This window comes from Ammospiza caudacuta, chromosome 8, assembly GCF_027887145.1.
Source record: "Ammospiza caudacuta isolate bAmmCau1 chromosome 8, bAmmCau1.pri, whole genome shotgun sequence".
Taxonomy (NCBI): Eukaryota; Metazoa; Chordata; class Aves; order Passeriformes; family Passerellidae; genus Ammospiza; species Ammospiza caudacuta.
The window spans coordinates 23,258,493-23,276,867 of NC_080600.1; the positions used below are offsets into that span (position 1 = coordinate 23,258,493).

Genomic DNA, 18,375 nt, shown 5'->3' on the forward strand with positions numbered 1-18,375 from the left:
AGCGCTGGCCCGGAGCCCCCCGGCACAACAGCGGCGGGGGCGCGGGGGGAGGGGGGCCGGAGGCATAGCGCCACCGCCGCGCAGCTGTGCCTATGCGCCGACCCCTGCGGGCGGCCGGGCCCCGCAGTGTCAGGGAAGCGCGGCGGCGATACCGCCTCCCGGGACGGCGGGTGCCCGGCCGGCGCGGGCCGCGGCCTCCCGGCGGGTCCCGCTCATTGTTCCCCGCACTAGCCCTGGCAAACAGGAAGCCGCCCCGGCATGGGGCGCCCCCCCCCGCCCCCGGCGGGTGACTGGCAGCCCGGGCGGCCCGTACGAGCGGCGGCGGCGGCGCGGCGCAGCCAATGAGGGCGCGCGCGCGCGGGCGTGGGCGGGAGTTCCGGGCTGGCAGGCGGGCGGGCGGGCGGCGGTGTCGGCCGGGCCCCCTCTCCCGCGGCAAGCCCCACCTTTCGGCTTTCCCGCACCGTCAATCAAAATAGGAAAAAAAACCCGGAGTAGGCTCGGGCCGCCGCCGCCGCTTCAGCCCGCCGTGAGCACAATAAGCATGTCCCCGGCGGCAGCCGCCTAGCCCCAGCCAGCAGGGCCTGTGTGCGAGCCAGCCAGCCTGCCTGCCTGCCTCCCGCCCAGCCAGCCAGCCGGCCGCTCGCACTCACACCATGACCGGTACGTACGCACCGACCGAGCCGCCCCGGGGGCTCCCCGCTCCTGCTCCGGCCCTGCGCGTCCCCGCTCCGGCCCCGGAGCGTCCGTGTGCGAGCGAGGCGAGAGCGGCACTGAGAGCAGCAGCAGGAGGAGCAGGGGGAGGAGGGAGAAGAGGGGCAGGGGCAGCAGCACGGGGAGGAGGAGGAGGAGGAGGAGGAGGGCTCCGTGCGGGAGGGCGGGGGGAGCGCTGGGGTTAGGGGGGGGAGAGGGAGGGAGGGAGGAAGGGAGGGAGGGAGAGAGAGGGAGGGGGGTGATCGCTCCCGTCAGTGACTCTCCCCTCCCCCTCCCCGCTGTGCCCGCAGCTCCCGAGAAGCCCGTGAAACAAGAGGAAATGGCTGCCTTAGACGTGGACAGCAGCAGCCACAGCGAATATCTCCAGCACGGCAACGGCGCCGCCTCGGCCTCTGCCGGGGCGGCCGCCCCCCAGGTGAGCGCAGGCCCGGCTGGGCCCCTTCCCCCCCTCCCCCGGGTGACACGTTGTGAGCGGGGCGCGGAGCCGGTGCCGCCGCCGCCGCTTCCTGTGTGCGCGTCTGCGAGGAGCCCGGTCGCTGTCCCGCACTAACCGCCACCCCCCTTCTCTCCCTGAACCCGCCCATTGTGGGTAGGACGCGCAGCCGTCACCGCTCGCTCTGCTGGCGGCCACCTGCAGCAAGATCGGCCCGCCGTCGCCGGAGGAGGATGAGGCCGCCGCCGCTGCCTCTCACTCTGCCGGAGCGGTGAGTGCCCGCCCCGCCGCTCTCGCACGGCCTGCCGGGGGGAGAGACAGCACAGCCAGCCCGCCCGCCCGGGGGGAGGGACGGGACACACGGCACTGCCCGCCCGGGGGGAGGGACGATAGCAGGGCCGACCTGCCAGGAGAGGGGTCCCCGGGCTCCCCTGCCTCTCCAGGAGGAGCCGGGCTCCCGGGAGGAGGAGGGAGCCAAGCTCCCCCCTCCCCCGCCATTGGGAGCGGCGCCTTCATTTACTTTCAAAAACGGGGGGAGGCGGGAAGCCTCCCTCCCCCGACCCTGGCACCGGAACGGCTCGCTCGGAACCCGGAGAGGCTGGGAGGCAGCTCACCTCCACCTGAGCGCGCCCCCGGTATCCTCGCTCGGCTGTCAGCCTGGAGCCGCGCAGCCAGGCGGGAGCACAAAATGAAGGCTGGCAGTAGGGAAGGATGTAGTGAAGTAAAATGGCTGTTTAGAAGCGAACGCTGCGGTGGAAAGCTGCTTCCTGTATCGCGCTGTTTTTCTAAGGAGAGTTATCATGCGTTCCTCGTAGCGTTTTCTGTCCTTATCTCTCATGCGCCGTTGCCTCTGAAAGGAGCCTTGATGACCTCGGGACCTGGTGTGATGAGATGGATCTTGCAGGCTAGAAATGTATTCTTGCTGAAGCTAGTTTAACAATCCCCATAACAAAAGCCTAATGAAAACTCATCTTCCTTAATTGGTCTAGCTAAATCTCGTGTTGACATATGCTCATAAAATTCAAAGCGATTATGCATTTCTAAATAACTGATACCTAAAAATATTCACATATTTAAAAGAATTGTAAAATATCTTCTAAAATGACGTGATGTCATTTTTTGGCCTTGGCCCTTGGAAAATTGCACATATTACCTCTAATTTTTTTTTTTTTACAAAAACATCTTTAAATTTAGGAAAAAAAGTGCCTTTTATTTTTCTTCTTTTAAAGCAAGTCTTGTTTTTTAAACTTGCTGTGCAACAGCATTGTATGGTGTTAGGATTTTGCAAATAGGAAGAAAAACTGCAAAGCATTGTACTGGTGGATGAAGTGGCTTTGTCAAGGCTTTAACAAGTGTCAAAGTGTTACTGATAGAAGTTTCTAAACACTTGCTAAACTTTAAAATCATTTTCATCTGTACATTACAGCTTACTTTACATAAGGGAAGCTGAAGCAAAATAGCTGTCTGAGGTCATACAGCAGGTTGTAGACTAATGACAGAGCTCAAAAATGTATTAGGATTCCAACCCCTTTTAAGCATCCTTTCTGCCAAACCTATTTGTTTGCTCAACCAGTGTGTTTTAAAAAATGTTTCTAGATGTTCTAAAGTGCCTGATAGCACTAAGATTTGTTTCATAGTACTGGATGCATAGAGTGCTGAAGAGCATAAACATACTGAAAAACAGATGATGGTTAAATGATTGCTTACTTTCCTGTATTGATCTTTGAGATTGTTCTTGCTGTACAGCTGGAATTGTGCATCTTGGGGATGGATTGATTGATGAGGAGGAGCAGTAGGTCTGACAGGATACTAGAATGCTGGTGCAGGGCACGTGGTTCCTGGCAGTTCAAAACGGGCAAAACAGTTTTGATGTGGTACTTCTTTACTCCTATTAAGTTAACATGTTGTTGTCTTAATGTTTAAGAGGCTTTTCAGGGGAAAGCAGATGCAATTCAAGAGAAGCCAAAATCTTAGTTAAAAATCTAAATGAATATAAGCTCACTCACTACTTTCCATACGTGCAGATAGGCCCTTCCTACATATCTTCTGTGAGTTAGGTTATAGCATTCTGGTAATTTTTACACTCCTACAACCTAACTCTTGAATGATTCAGAATATTTTGGGTGGAAACTAAATATAAATTGAAGGAGATACCTAACAGTAGCTGAACTAGACACTGGAGTTAATTAATATGACCTTAATAAAGGGAGGGGAGGGACTAAAGGCCCTGAAATACATTCCTTGTGAAAAACAGAAGAACAAAAGAGATTTGGTGCAATAAAGAGTTTTTTTTCCTGGTCTTCTGTGATTATCATATTGGAGGGTGGAAGAAAGGAGGAAGCTAAAAAGTCTTACATTGTAAATACCTCATAAGTGGTATGGAAAATGAAATCTATATGCACAGACGAATATAATTCTCTTCCTGCAGTTTGTGATGCTCATCCCTTTCCCAGGAGTATAGGTCAATCAGTTTGAGACCTCTGCATGGGTGATGGTGCCTAATGTAGCAGTGAGAGGGCAGCTCTTTCCTGTTATATTCTATCCTTGGACTGCAGTTCTGACTGCTGAACAGCTGGCAAACTCTCAATCTACACTAATGGATAGTAGAAGTCAAACTAGGTATTTCCTCTTAGAAGTGCTTGAAGAGCTTGCATGTCAATGGATAGCGATACTGTTGTTTCAGGGTTGTTTTGTTACTATTTTACTGACATTTGCTTGGTAGAAACTGGCAGGGCTGGAGCCAGCATGCTGGGCTAGCATACTGCTTTCCTGGCTGAAATGGTATGCTGCAGCTGCTCCCCAAGAGACCAGCAGTATGATTTAAAAGCAACAGCAACACTCCCCTAGGAACGCAGGGAATATTGCGTGTTTGGGATCTGGGGAAGAGCTGGAGCAAATGTGATTGTGTTTGTAATGATCTAGCTGGCCCTGCTTTGAGCCCAGGGGTTGGACCAGGTGACCTTCAGAGGTCCGTTCCAGCTGAAATTATCCTGTCATTCTGTATTGGTATCTGAGTCCAGGCCTACAGTTTGAATGCTCATTGCTGTAACACCACTGAAAGGATTAGTGAGGAAGTAAAACGACTAATGGAAATGGCAGCTGCTTGTAATGAAAAGGAAATGAAGAAGGCAATTGAGAGAACTAAACCCAACCCTCTTCTCCTTTCCATCCTGTCAGTGACCTGGCAGGTTGTCTTTAGACAGCAAGGTTTTCAGTTTGGCTGATGATTCTGGTTGGAACTGTATTTCTTTTGGATGAGAGGCACTAGCAGGCATTACTGCTGGTCTTGTCTTTGTGCATTGATGAAGATTGCAGTCTTTCAGCTGTGACACTGTGATTTACTCTGCCTAATGATCAAGCAACCCCAGTATGTTATCTCATGGTGTTTGATATTAATGTAGATGGCCTTGAGTTTGTGGCTTACTTACCTGAGCATCTTTTCCTTGGTTGCCATACTGCTGCATCCATGGCTGGTTCAAACACTTGCCATGGCAGCTTTGCTGTGTATATTGCTGCCTGCTGGTTTGTGTGAGAGCCTTGCTGGGATGCTGTGTGCTACTGCCTGACCTAGAATGACAACTCATGTTTTGGCCTCTAAGGATGTCTTTCTCTCTTGGGAGTTCAGAATCTGAGAAGTTTTAGTTTGGGTCTTGCTTTTTCACTATTTATCTTTGACTAATAATTCCACTTCAAACTTCCATATTTGGGATTCTTTTTTCATTTAGTTATAAATACTCTAGTTTCATTCCAGTTTAAACATCTGCAAAGATTTTAGCATTAGGTGAAAATGAGAAGCAAAGCAGAAGATGGTAAAGCTTTACATAAGGGAGGAAAAAAAATAGCAGACATATTTAGGTCAAGCAGAGCCTTGATGGTCAGCTGTGTGCTTGTACCATGATCAGATGACGGTTTAAGAAGCTGCAAAGCTGAGATGATAACCAGTTGTTTATGTTCTCTTACTTCATTGTAATGCAAAGCTAAAGGCTGTCTTGGGGCTCTCATGCTCCCTAGGGCCATTCTTGTGGTTGTGCTGGGTGAGCAGAGGCTGCAGGACTGCTGGGAGGTTGGATGGGAGGGCTGGAAGGCGAATTGGGAAGAGTGGCAGGCTGGCTGAGAAAAGTGTTGGCTCTGACCGCCGCCAGAGAACGGGAGCTGTCAGAGATGGCTGCCCCAGCTGGGGTGTGTAGATGCATCTTGTGTGAAGTGGGCTGCACTGATCCACTAGTCTTTTTTAAAAAAAACGAGGTTGGGAGGAATTATTTATTTGATTTATTTGTGTTATTGCTTACCAACAAGATGTGGAAAACATTTGGACAGGTTAATAATTTGCATATGTGGGGAAAGATGAGTATAATTCCTCTGCAGTAGACAAAGCATTTCTGTGTATCTTGGACAAGTAATGGCTGGAGTGTTTTAAGACTGCTTTGGCATAGCTTGAGCTTTAGAATTGACTACAGGTGCTTCACAGAATTTATTGAAAGTCTGAAATTATAGTTGGTTTATGTCTCAGAAGATTAATCAACTGAGGTGCACCTAGTTTAAACTCAGTTTAGGAGGAAATAGGGATAGTGCTGACAGGATGGAGAAAGAGGAAGGTGTTTTAAATTTCATGTTTTCCATCCACTAGGCAAAAATATGCCTGAATGCCACGTGTGTCAGAGTAAACCATACTACTTGGGTTTCTGGCCTGTATGGTCATTTTGAGGAAGTTCAGAATTACTCCGACATCCATCTTTGCTTTTGTGGGTGATAAGATAGCTTCCTGATGCTAGGTTTCTGGATGTGAACAGATGCACCAGAACCTGTTCAGCCACTATAGAAAAGTCTGCCTGGAATTGTCTTGCTTCTCTCTGTTCTCTTCTTTTGCAAAACAAAGAAGTTTCACTAGAATGTGATGGCTAACAGTGTATTTGTCCTGCTGCTGTCCAGAAGCTCACCTTTTAAAATGTTCTTTGGTTTTTGTATTGCAATTATGTCTTTCTAATACTGGATCAGAGCCAAGTGTTGAAGTTATTTTAGAAGGTGCTTCAGGGATGTTCTTAAAAATTTTGGTTATTTCTCCTAATAGTTTTGGAGAAAGCAAGAAAATGTATGGTTTAAAACATTTCCATATTTAAAAGCAGCATAGACAAAAAAGTTCTCGAATATTAAACATTAGCAAGAAGTGTAAGATTTCATAGAAAGTGTAGGCTGGTAGGGATGTCTGGAGAATGTCTGGCTGCCCCTCCTAGCTCAAAGTAGAGTCAGTGAGAGGAAGTTGTTCAGAGCTGTGTCCAGTGGGTTTGAATACCTCCAAGGTGAGAGACTCCACTGTCTCTCTGGGCAGCGTGTTCCAGTGTTTGATAAACCCATGTGATATAAATCACATAATGTCAGGCTTCTTCTGACATTATGGGGGACAGAGTCAAAAGCCTGACTAATGTAGTGATGAAGAATATGTCTTGCCTAAGCCCATCTGCCAAGCTAGTCATTGGGCATTGTGAGGTGAGTTATTTCAGCATTATTTCCCCTTCCTAAGTGTAGGCTGACTACTTCTGAACACTACTGGTTTTTTTACCCTCAAGATTATTTTCAATTAAGGTTAATATTTTCAAGGTTATTTTCAAGGTTATTTGCTCCAGTGCCTTCCAAAGATCAAGCTGTAAGGCTGACTGATCCCAGGCCCTCTTTCTTGTTCTCTTTGTGATTTGATGGACCCTTCAGCAGCTGAGTTAAAAGCAGGAAGAAAAACCATTCCATAGAGTGCTAGTTTGGCATGCAATTACACTGAGATTTGTATACATATATAGATTTAATAATTAATAAACAAAAGATAATAACTTATGATCTAGTTAAAAATGTTTACTAGTTTCTTATTACTTCAGCTTCCTTGTTTTTGCTAAGGTCAGGGATATTGTATTGTCTTAATTTGGAAAAGTTCTGAACTTCTGCTGATTGATTAAACTGTTGAAGTTTTAGGTCCGGTTGTCCATGTCAAGCAAAAAGATGTAGATATTCTTTAACTGAGATACAGTTAGATATATTTCACCAGTTGGGAGTTTCTTTTAAAATAAGATTTTAAGCAGCCCCAGATAATGTTTTTTCCTCCAAATGCTCTTTGTTTTTCCAAACATTTGATTTGGGGAGAAGTATTTCTCTAAATTGAGTGGCTTCATTGGCAGAGTGCTCAAACATGCAACAGAATTAATTTCTCTTAACAAACAGCTTTGTGTCAGCTGAACCACAGTGACTGATGTTGAACATGTTTTTAACCTATGGCAAATACAAGATAGAATGTATTAGCTCATACTTTAATGAAAGAGTTGAAGCAAGTGCATTTTATCTTGTATTTGTAATGACCTAAGAATGCACAGATAGTTTACTGTAGCTTGGTAAACACATGGTATTATTAAACCCATGCATTAGAACCCTAACTCTTTCCTAAAACAACAATTTGGATGAGGCAGTGTCCAATCTTCTTCATTAGGTGTGTGATTTTTGAATGTTTAGGAGCTCGTGACTCATTATCTTTCCACCTCTGGTTGTTTGGCTGATGCTTTTGCTCCAGGGCTAAATGGGGCCAAAGGGACTTTGTGAAAAGTGCAGTAAAAAGCTGTCCACCAGCACAGATAAATGTTTGATGGACTTTTGTAATAAAATACTGATGGCTAATGACATGTGCATATTTGACATGTTGAGATGCAGGTTTCTACAACAAATACCAGTTTTTACAGGGGCCTTTCTCTGCTTTCCTACTCTCCATTTTACTTTGATGAAGCATATTTAATTTTTATTAAGTCCTGTCATTCAGTATGGTTTAGATCACTTCTGAAAGGTATTTTATCTTCTTTCTCGTATCTCCTCCCACATTTGACTTAATGTTGCTGCAATTTTATCTAAATATATTGAACAAGACAATTACTAGATTTTTATTTATCATGGCTCATGATTCTTCAGGGATGAGACTTTTCTCTCAGGACATCTCTTTATTTTAGCCACTGGAAATTATACAAGGCCTGTTAAAGAATCAAAAGACAGGCTGAACAGTGGTTGTAGCTTTCACTCTTTGTTGGTACTTGACCTTTCTTCAGGTGGACATATCATTTGATTTAATTCATCCTATGCCTTGTGTCAGCTACTTTCTTTGCTCTGTTCCTGTCTCTTTTTCTTGTTTCCTGATGCTGCTTCCAGTGAATTCCCTGTTGCTTCCTGTTCTCTCCTCCTTGGCTGAGTTGTGCTGAACTTTCCTCAGATCTTTGTCCCTTCCTTTTGAAACATCCTTTGGATTGCAACAGTCCGGCCTTCTCTTAAAGGAGCAGCTGCCAAATAACTGCTGCCTGAGTACCCGTTGATAAGGAAACTGTTGCTTTATCTCTACCCTCTCAATAGTTTCCTCTGAGAAATGCTGGCTGAGACAGCAAACTGGTGTGTTTTGAATGTAAAGCTCAGTAAGTGACTGCGCTGCAGATGTTGCTGCTCCTGTATCAGTGGCAGAACTCCTGAGTTACTACAAAATTGCTTAATTGCCTGAGGACATAAAAAATGGGTATTACTCTTTAGTTAGTAGGAAAAGAAGTCCAAGAAATGTCTTCTTGTGTCAAGAGACTTTGTGAAAGAACATAACAGTCAATCTTGTTATGACAGGCTGATAATGACCATTTGAGATTAGAGATCATCCTCAAATACTCCTTACCATACGGGGTTTTTTCATGCTTTAATGCTAAAAATTTTGATAGCTGCCAGATAGCTTCTTGAAAACCCCACCCTCTTTTTGCTCCTCCCTCCACAAGATTCAGCTGGTGGTGTCTGATACAGCCAGCTGTAAGAGCAATGTGAATAATAGGCATTTTATGTTGTGTGTGTAGCATAGCTTCATATCCTGAACTTCTCCATGGACTGACAAGTGCATCTAATAAAAGATTGGCTCTGTTGTGCTAAAATCCTTGCAGAGCAGGTTTTGAGGGAAGATTTCACTAGATCATGAAAACGTGAGATGTGTGCCCAACATGAAAATGCCAATATGGAAATCAACATATGTTTTGGGAGAAGAATAAAGTAGGTCATTTCCATATCACTAAGGAGACAGGTTCCCTTTGAAGTATTTCTGTGGAGGATATTACATATGAATAGACATTGACATGTTACTGCATATTAGATCAGTCCAGTTTAACCTAAGCTTTCAACATTTGCTTGTACATAGTTTTCAATCAGTGAGAAATTACATCAGACTTGTAATGGTTTATAATGCTTTTCTTTTTTCTTTTGTTCCAACAGCTATCAACACATTATATTATACATTTATTTTATAATGACACACTTTAAACATATAACAGTCAAATTTTTGCTTTTGGTATTGTATGACTGATGTTTACCCCTGATTTTTATAGATCTTCTGATATTTTATGAAACCTTCAGTTAATAGGTATTTATATGCTTGTGAATTGTGTAGTTATGAACTTTCTAGCAGCATTTCATCAACTTTAAGCAACATTAAGCACAAGTCTATAAAGGTAATATGGTAGCAGAGGAAAACAGAACTTGTTGCCTTCTTCTAGGTGAGATACGTGACATGGAATGTTACATGTTTTTCTTCTAGTATTGTAAGTTACAAGCTTGAAAGACCAACATTTTTTTTTAAATTATGTTTTTCCATTGGTTTACTGTAGTATGGTTAAACAGATAAGGACACACTTTACTTCATATTTTTTAGATTGATGGTTACTTACAATACCAGTCTGGTTGACTATGCAAATCTGTGCTAGGCATTGCAGGATGTTAAATCTAAATCTTAATACTCTATTCTGAAAAAGCTTGCTTTGGTAAAGAAAGGTAAGTACAATTTACCTTTTCTTTACTGAATGAAAACCAAATGCATAATAGTTTCTTTAGGCATCTGGGGTCTACTCTGAAACACTGGCCTTTTCTATTGTTCCATCTTAATGAAGCAAGATTTTTTTTTCCCCTCCTAACTGAATGCATATGACTAATACAAATATGATTTCAGTGTAAAAGTTCTTAGTCTAGAAGTCTTCTTCCTTAGCAAAACTAACTCCTACAAGCTTATAAATACTAGAGCTTTGTGTTAAGTGCAGCAAACTGAGGTTGTCCTATCTTTCCAACTGTGTGCCTACATCACTTCTTAACATTCTCTATACTGCTGGGAGTCACAACATGCACAAATAGCAGAGTTGGAAGGCAGGGAGCTCCAGGAGACAGAGGCAGCTCTGGCTTCATGGTGGTTCCTCCACGCGTGTGCAGTAGGTGCCTAGCTGGGCAAAGAGTGTGTCTGAGTCTCAGGTGATGAGAACTCCAGCAGCCCCTGCCAGCTCCCTCCTTCCCACAGCCAGGGGTTTGGGTTACCCAGCAGCCCTGCCACCAGAATAACCCTGCTGCTGGTCACCTGACAAAGCCATGACACAGGAGCTGCATTTGACATGTCTGCGAGCAACGTGCAGCTCATGAGCCACAGGCTGGCTACCCTGACTTAGGCAGCAGATCCTTATAAAAATCTGTATTTCAAGTTTTGATCCAATTGTTGATGGTCATATGAGCTGTACTGCATGTTTTCCAGTAGTGTGTCAATATCTAGTGCTGAATTGCATGACTGGTCTAACACGTAGTCTGTACAGCATTTGTTTTAATTTTTTGTTTTCTTTTTTCTTTTTATTCAGACAGGGGATTTGGCTTCTGTGCAATTAGCTGGAGCTCCAAACAGATGGGAGGTCTTGTCTGCAGCTCCTACCACTATAAAGGACGAAGCTGGTAATATAGTACAGATTCCAGGTGCTGCCACAGTAACTTCAAGTGGGCAGTATGTCCTTCCTATTCAGAGTTTGCAAAATCAACAAATCTTTTCTGTTGCACCAGGATCAGATTCGTCGAATGGTACAGTGTCTAACGTACAATACCAAGTAATACCCCAGATCCAGACAGCGGATGGTCAGCAGGTTCAACTTGGCTTTGCAGCCTCTTCTGATAATAGCAGTATAAATCAAGAAACTGGTCAAATTCAGATCATTCCTGGCTCGAATCAAACCATCATTGCCTCTGGAACATCTTCAGCTAATATTCAGAATATCTTATCTGGTCAGTCTGGTCAAGTCCAGGTTCAGGGAGTTGCAATTGGTGGTTCGTCTTACCCTGGCCAAGCGCAAGTGGTTGCTAACGTCCCTCTTGGACTGCCAGGGAATATTACTTTTGTACCCATTAATAGTGTTGATCTAGATTCTCTGGGACTTGGCAGTGGTTCTCAAACCATGACAGCAGGCATTAATGCAGATGGGCACTTGATAAATACTGGACAGGCCATGGATAGTTCAGATACTTCTGAGAGGACTGGTGAGCAAGTTTCTCCTGAAATTACAGAAACTGCCGCTGATAATGACTTATTTGTGCCAACGTCATCTTCATCACAATTGCCCGTTACCATAGACAGTTCAAGTATATTGGAACAAAATGCAAATGACTTGACCACAACTAGTGGTCAAGTTCATGGTTCTGATCTTCAGGGAAATTACATCCAGACATCAGTCTCTGATGACACGCAGGCTCAGAATATTCAGGTCTCCACAGCACAGCCAATTGTACAACACATACAGCTACAAGAGTCGCAGCAGCCAACCAGTCAAGCCCAGATTGTACAAGGTATTGCGCAACAGACAATCCATGGTGTTCAAGCAAGTCAAAGTATATCTCAACAGGCTCTTCAAAATCTTCAACTGCAGCTGAATCCTGGAACTTTCCTAATTCAGGCACAAACAGTGACCCCTTCTGGGCAGATAACCTGGCAGACATTTCAAGTGCAAGGAGTGCAGAACTTGCAGAACTTGCAAATTCAGAATGCACCTGGTCAACAAATAACTCTGACTCCTGTGCAGACTCTCACTCTTGGTCAAGTTGCAGCAGGTGGTGCGTTGACATCAACTCCAGTTAGTCTAAGCACTGCTCAATTGCCAAATCTACAGACAGTTACAGTAAACTCTATAGATTCTGCTGGTATTCAGCTGCACCAAGGAGAAAATGCTGGCAGTCCTGCAGGTATTTATTTTACTCTTTTACAAAAGATTGTTTTTTATTACTGCATGTTGTTGGTTTAAATGGCGATAATCAGAACATCATTGTCTTGCTGTTGAAGCCTACAAATACAGTGTGTTCAACATCGTGATGATAGATTTTATGTAAAAATGCTGGTCAGTTAGAAACTGTGACTTTAAAACATAGTCCTACCTCACTCCTTTTTAGCATGAGCTCATGTAATTCCCAAATAGTTATATGAGTTAACAGCACTTCAGTGTTTGTACTTAAAGGTTTAAGTACAAGAGAAGATTTGTATACTAAATTGAAAAGGGGGAAATCTGGCTGTCAGCTGCCACTCTTCTAAGGCATCAGTATCGTTAACATACCCGTTCTTCCTAGTCCTGAATGGATGACGTTTCTATGGAAAATACAAATATTTCTGTTGATGCAATTTTTTTTCCTCTTGAAATTTTCAGACCCCCTGAGGTGCTGTTATTCATCTGCTCTTTCATTAAGTTAATTTCCTTCTGATTTACTATCAATGTTACTATGATGTAGGGAACTTGTGTAAGGGTCAGTGAAACAAGCATATATCAAAATGGAGGCTATGCTTAAGAGTATGTGTGAATTTTCAGTACTGCTTACTTGTATTACATTTTATAGTATATGAGTACCACAGTGTTTTATCTTGGTGGAGAAGAAATATTGTTTTCTTAAAATAGGTGTTTCTTAATGTGAAAAGAAATAAACATGTTTGTTTATTTTTGATAAATTTGATACAGTCCATTCCTAATTTCAGGGCATAACTAGCTAAACAAAGAGTAAGAGATTATTGTGGTTCAGGAGGTTTTGCTATACCAGAAGCCACTCAAACACATTATTGGGTTGTGCTTAGGCTAGTTATGAGGGGCAGAGTTGCACAAAGTAGCTTGGGAATCACTGTTTTACTATAGTCATGTGATCTAGCCCTCTGGTTCATCAAGATAGTGAAGCATAAATATTTAAGTGAAGCATGCATGGTTTGTATGTCTATTTTAGCTTGTGAGAAGAATGCAATGTTAAGTGAAACACGCCTGGAAGACCTGCTGAGCTTTGTTTCAAAAGGCTACTGATTATAATACCTATATAGTTTCTGATACTGCTGTATTCTGTGTCAAGAAGCTTGCTTTCCCATTTGAAATCTAAAATTTGAATTGAAAATACTGTGCTGGGATGTTTTTTAGTTAATTTTGTTTTGGAATTTACTTCTGTATTATGAACTTACCATCAAGTAAAGTTATTCAGATCTAGATAAGCCTACTTTTCACTGGCTTGTAGACAGCAGCACCAAAGGGATATGCTCTGCTCACAGCATTTGCTCTTCTGTCTGATCTTGATTCTTAAATTTTCTGTTTACAGTGACCACAGGAAGTCTTGGTTTGTCTCCATCACACATTGTTAGCTCCAAGGACATAGATGTCAGTAACAAAAGGCATATAATCCTGCATGTTAATACAGCTAAACTCAGATGTCAGAATCTAAGTCTCAGAAAAAGAGCCCTTTACTAATTATTATTAGCTCTCTGGTTAATACAAGGAGGATTTTTTCTGAGATTTATATTTAGTATAGGATCATGTAGCTAATGATATTGCTTGTGGACTAATGTAGCAGAATAGCATGTTTATATAGATTTCTTCTTCAACCATTTCATATAATGTAGTGTTTATTTTGGAAAACTTTCAGGAACTGAAATGTACCAACTTGGCCTTCATATTTCTGATCCTGTAAGTTTTGTCAGTTTGGAAGAATTTTAAAGTTACTGGATTTTCCCCCTGCCCTCAAGCCATTGTCCAGCTAAAGGAAACTTAATGATGTTAATAAAATTCTAATTGTAATAGTGTCTCAGCTAATTTATTAATGTAGTGAATCACTTTGGAATTGGTTATTTCCTGGAAAAAATGGCTTGGGATCAAGCCATATATATGCATATATATGCAACCTATATAAGACCTTTACCAGGTCTTGTATAGGTTGCAATAACTTGTAATAGGATGCTGGATAATTTATTTTACATACTTCTTTTGACCAATGCAGTAGCACCTGAAGACACTAGCAAATGACATGAAAGAAGGTAGCATTGGCTTGAGAATGGACTTTACTGCTTATCAACTCAGACACACTCACCTGGAAGATTCATTCATTTTAATAGAAAAAAACTCTAGCCTACAAACAGTTTTCCAGGTCTACAGCTGGAATCGAGTCAAATGGATTCCTTTCAAGAGTTGACTGAAGTGTCACTCCAACACTGAGGTCTTCATTCCTACATCTCTCTTCCCAGCTGCTGTTCTGCAGGAGTGTACACAGCTCCTGAAGGACTCATCTTGCTGCTATTGACCCTAGAGTCAGGGCTGTAGCTGGCTTGCCCAGCTGGTATGAGTGGGAGTGGCTGCCTGTGTGTGGTGGCAGCTCCATCCCATCCCATCCCATCCCATCCCATCCCATCCCATCCCATCCCATCCCATCCCATCCCATCCCATCCCATCCCATCCCATCCCATCCCATCCCATCCCATTCCTGCCGCATCTGACGGCTTTGGCATGCCGGAGTAATTCAGCTATTCTAAATTTGACCAAAAAATTGGCTGACAGTTTTCAAGGTAAATAGTTGCCCAAGAGACAATTTATTATGTGTCTGCTGATATCTGGTGAGGCTTTGGTCTAATATCTGTTTCCTAAAACAGTCTAAATGCTGAAACAAACAAAATAAAAAATGAAGTATTCACAGTTTTACTTGCTGGGATGGTTGTTTCAATGTTTTAGTGTTTCTGATGAAGTAGTGCAGAGTGCTACTTAAAGCATAGCTTTCTTCCAGCATCTAGAACTTTTCAAACAGTTTTGATTGGTTTTCAGTGTTTCACAGCTTAGTTTTTTTCTTTATAACTTTCAGTTTTTAACCTTATTAATTTTAATTTGAATTATGCAGTTTTTCCTTCTAAGGCATTCTTTATAACAAGACTTTGAGACAAGGGCATGGTATAATTTTGAAATAGAATCTGATTTACAAAAGAGAAAAGTCTTATGAAATGCATGAAGTAAACTGAAGTAGTGATGTTTAGTAAATATTTTTATCTGTCAAAGTCTCTCTCTGGCTATCCAATTTTCATTTGAGGCATTTAGTTTATTTAGTTTTTATGTTAGAAAATCAAAACAGTTGAAACAATTCTTCCCACTATTTTCTTAATATGAAAATTAAATTGGAAACGGATGAGTTTAAGTTAGTGTGGGAATTAGAGCTATTTATGTACCAATCTTGTGTAAATAATTTGCTGTCAGCATGCTTAAATTACATTCCTTATTTTAGCATCATTTTCAAAGGAAATTAATAAATTGTGGAAGAATTAGATGATCATGCTTTTTGTGTTTCGCAGTTGTGCTTATAACAGCACATAGTAAATTATCTCACTTAAAGTTTGCAGAACTTCAGTTAGTCTGGTTAATTTTTTAGTGCAATATCTATTGTGGAATAGAATGAACTTTTTTCTTCAAATTCTTGAAAATATTGAATTGTTGCGTCCTTCCTCTACATTAGTACTTCATGGGCTTTTCTCCTCTTTGTTCCAAAACTGCTTATTAATGAATTTTCTTCACAGCTGGTGGTGGGAAGGTGAAAGTTTTTTGCATGTATGTTACTCCTAAGTAAATATATGTCATGTGTGCTGAGTGTCTGGGAGTGCAGTATAGATCTAAGAGCTAAGGGGGTTAGCTTGAGTTACCTTAGTCTCAGATATGCTCAGGATGTTCACAAAAGAGTATATTACCAGTTTCAGGTACACATTCCTTTTGCAAGATACCCTGGCACAAAATGAATACTCTCATATACCTGTGGGGATCTCTGGCAAGTATCCATGGAGTGAAAGAGGGAAGAGATTTTATTTCCAGTACTGCTACAATGTAAGAAGAAGGCTGGAAACTTGTCTTCTGTCTTTTTTCGGTCTCAGCACTTTAGGGCCATTGTTTCAGGTCCTGTGCAGTTTTCTTGCCTCTTGAACCTCCTGGCAGGATCACATATTTTGTTCTGATGTCTGAGATCAGAACCAAACTTGTCGCTGCATCTGGCTTATAGAAGGTATCTGAAGTTTCTTGCAAGGACAATGACAGTCTTTTTATAATGCTAGGAGTACTCACCCGGACCCTAGTTGTGATTGCCCTCTTGAAGATCAGGCTGGGTTGTAGGTGGGTTGTCTTTTACTGCTTGTAGAAGACTCATATTTTTTCAAAAGGCAGTAATTTCAAGAGTAAAAGATAATAAAAATGCACATTGTCAATGGCATTGTCATAATTTATCATAGAGAAATAATAGTTCTCAACCTGCATCTAAAATTCATGCCAGTATTTAATTCATGTATTCCAAGTATGTCTTGTACTTCATTTAATCAAAGTGTTTTCCTGTATCCTAGTAAGACACTTGCTGTGCAGAACTCTCAAGTATATTATATCAACAACAGTGTCATCATTGATTTAAATAAAAAAATTAGTTTTTAATCTAATTGTTCATATAATTGCATTTTGAGTGCACTAATTCTGTCCCTACTTCTTTGAGTCTTTGTTTACTCTTTTTCAGTGTTATCTCAGTATTAACTTTTTTCAAACTCACTGGAGCATTCGCATGGCCAAAGGCTCACAGCATTAAAACTGGAGAGCTCTTCAGCCTTCTCTTAAAAAGAGTCAAATGAAAATTATCATTCTGTTGATTTATTAAGTGTTTACTTCTGTAGCTGTTTTTACTGTCAGTGGGAAGCTTTTCATTGTCATCTAGTAGTAGGACAATTATTTGGCTTTTACTTAAATACAGGACAGAAACACTTAGTGAACAGTTTTGTCTTCCTGAATTACTGCTGACAATTCTGTTGTTTGACCCTAGTAGCAGTCAGATACTCTTCTATGTGGAAACATTTCATCCTCCTGGTCAGAGAATTCGCTGTCCTCTTGCTTTCCTTACATATTTCTGGAGTTAGCGGCTTCTTCAGTATTAAGCATGGTCAACTCTTCTTCCTCTATTTAGTTAGACCTTCTTAAATTTTCAGCTTTGAGGAGAATAGAAAAAGTAAGTGCATGCTGGATCAGGCATTACTGTCTATAAGAATCCAGAATCTGTAGACATCTCAAGTGAGTACAGTTACTGTAGGGCAAGTAACTGTTCCTTGATGCATAGTGTGTTCCTTGAGGTAGCACTGCCTGAAGAACTTTAATCATTTAAATACTTAAATATTTGCTTTAGAGTAATGTATAGGATCAGTTGGCAATACACTGTGTGGCATTTCTTGCAAGGAAACAAATCTGTTACTGTATTTTTAATAATTTTGCTGGTACTGCTTGAGTACTGTAAGGTCCTGCTCTTAGGCTTGCACACCACAGTTATTTTTCCTCAGAAACTTAAAATCTGATTTAGAGCTGTTGAATCTAGATGACAGTCTTTTTTCTGAGTTGAGGTTCACCAGTATTTCAAGATGATGCTTTGCAGTGTACCTCATGTTGCCTTGTAATTTATTGTGTAATAAAAATGTCTAAATTCACACTTAAGATTTGGGGGCAAATCAGAGTAGAAATCATTATTTCTGTTGAGTTTCCTGTCTGAAAGGCTTGAACAACTGGTCAGCTAGTAGAGGAAGTTTAATTTAGATAGTTCAGTTTAGATGGGGAAGAACAAGAACAGTGTCTTAGGAAATTTAAATTCCAAGGGAATGTGGGTTGAACTGTAGAGAAAACAGAAAACAACACGAGAAGATGGAAAGGAAATGGAAATTAACATCTCTTTTACATATCTTTTCTTGGGAAAGGTAGGAAGGGAAGCCCCTATTTGGAAAAATAAACAATCAGAAACAATTGAAATGGCAGTCAAATTGTGATTTTATGAGGAAATTTGTGGGAAGGTATGTGCAGTGCTGCTGAAAATCTTTTTTCACTTCAAACCATATTTCTGCTTCTCTGATCAGGAACTTGTAAAGCTTGGCTGAGTGAAAGCGCAGGGTGGCTTTCAGCATCTAGGAAGAGCAGCTGAACTGGAAGCTCACAATTTGCAGACTGTTATAATGTAATAAAGTGTGCCTTTGTGACATTCTGCAAAGGCAGATATATTAAAAAATCTGTGTCCTCTTCCCTTTTCAGTTTACCCCTGTTTCTGTGGCTCTTGGGCAAACTAAAACTTTTACCATAGATGAAGAAATTCTTAAGTTCTGTTTGAAACAGACCAAGACATAA

The 18,375-nt window shown here is 42.1% G+C and overlaps 1 protein-coding gene across 3 annotated transcripts in view; it reads left to right on the plus strand.

The window, feature by feature from the left end:
• Nucleotides 1-398: 398 nt before the first annotated feature.
• SP3 (Sp3 transcription factor) overlaps nt 399-18,375 on the plus strand; it is a 31,648-nt gene continuing 13,671 nt past the window's right edge. The window contains exons 1-5 of one of the 3 annotated variants that reach the window (XM_058809207.1): nt 399-660; nt 1,002-1,126; nt 1,305-1,415; nt 10,795-10,885; nt 10,991-12,160. In XM_058809207.1, coding sequence (XP_058665190.1) covers nt 654-660; nt 1,002-1,126; nt 1,305-1,415; nt 10,795-10,885; nt 10,991-12,160 — 1,504 coding nt within the window. In that variant the 5' untranslated portion in view covers nt 399-653. Of the gene's footprint in view, nt 661-1,001; nt 1,127-1,304; nt 1,416-10,794; nt 12,161-18,375 lie in introns of all 3 variants that reach the window. The other 2 variants (XM_058809205.1, XM_058809206.1) reach the window with 2 other exon arrangements.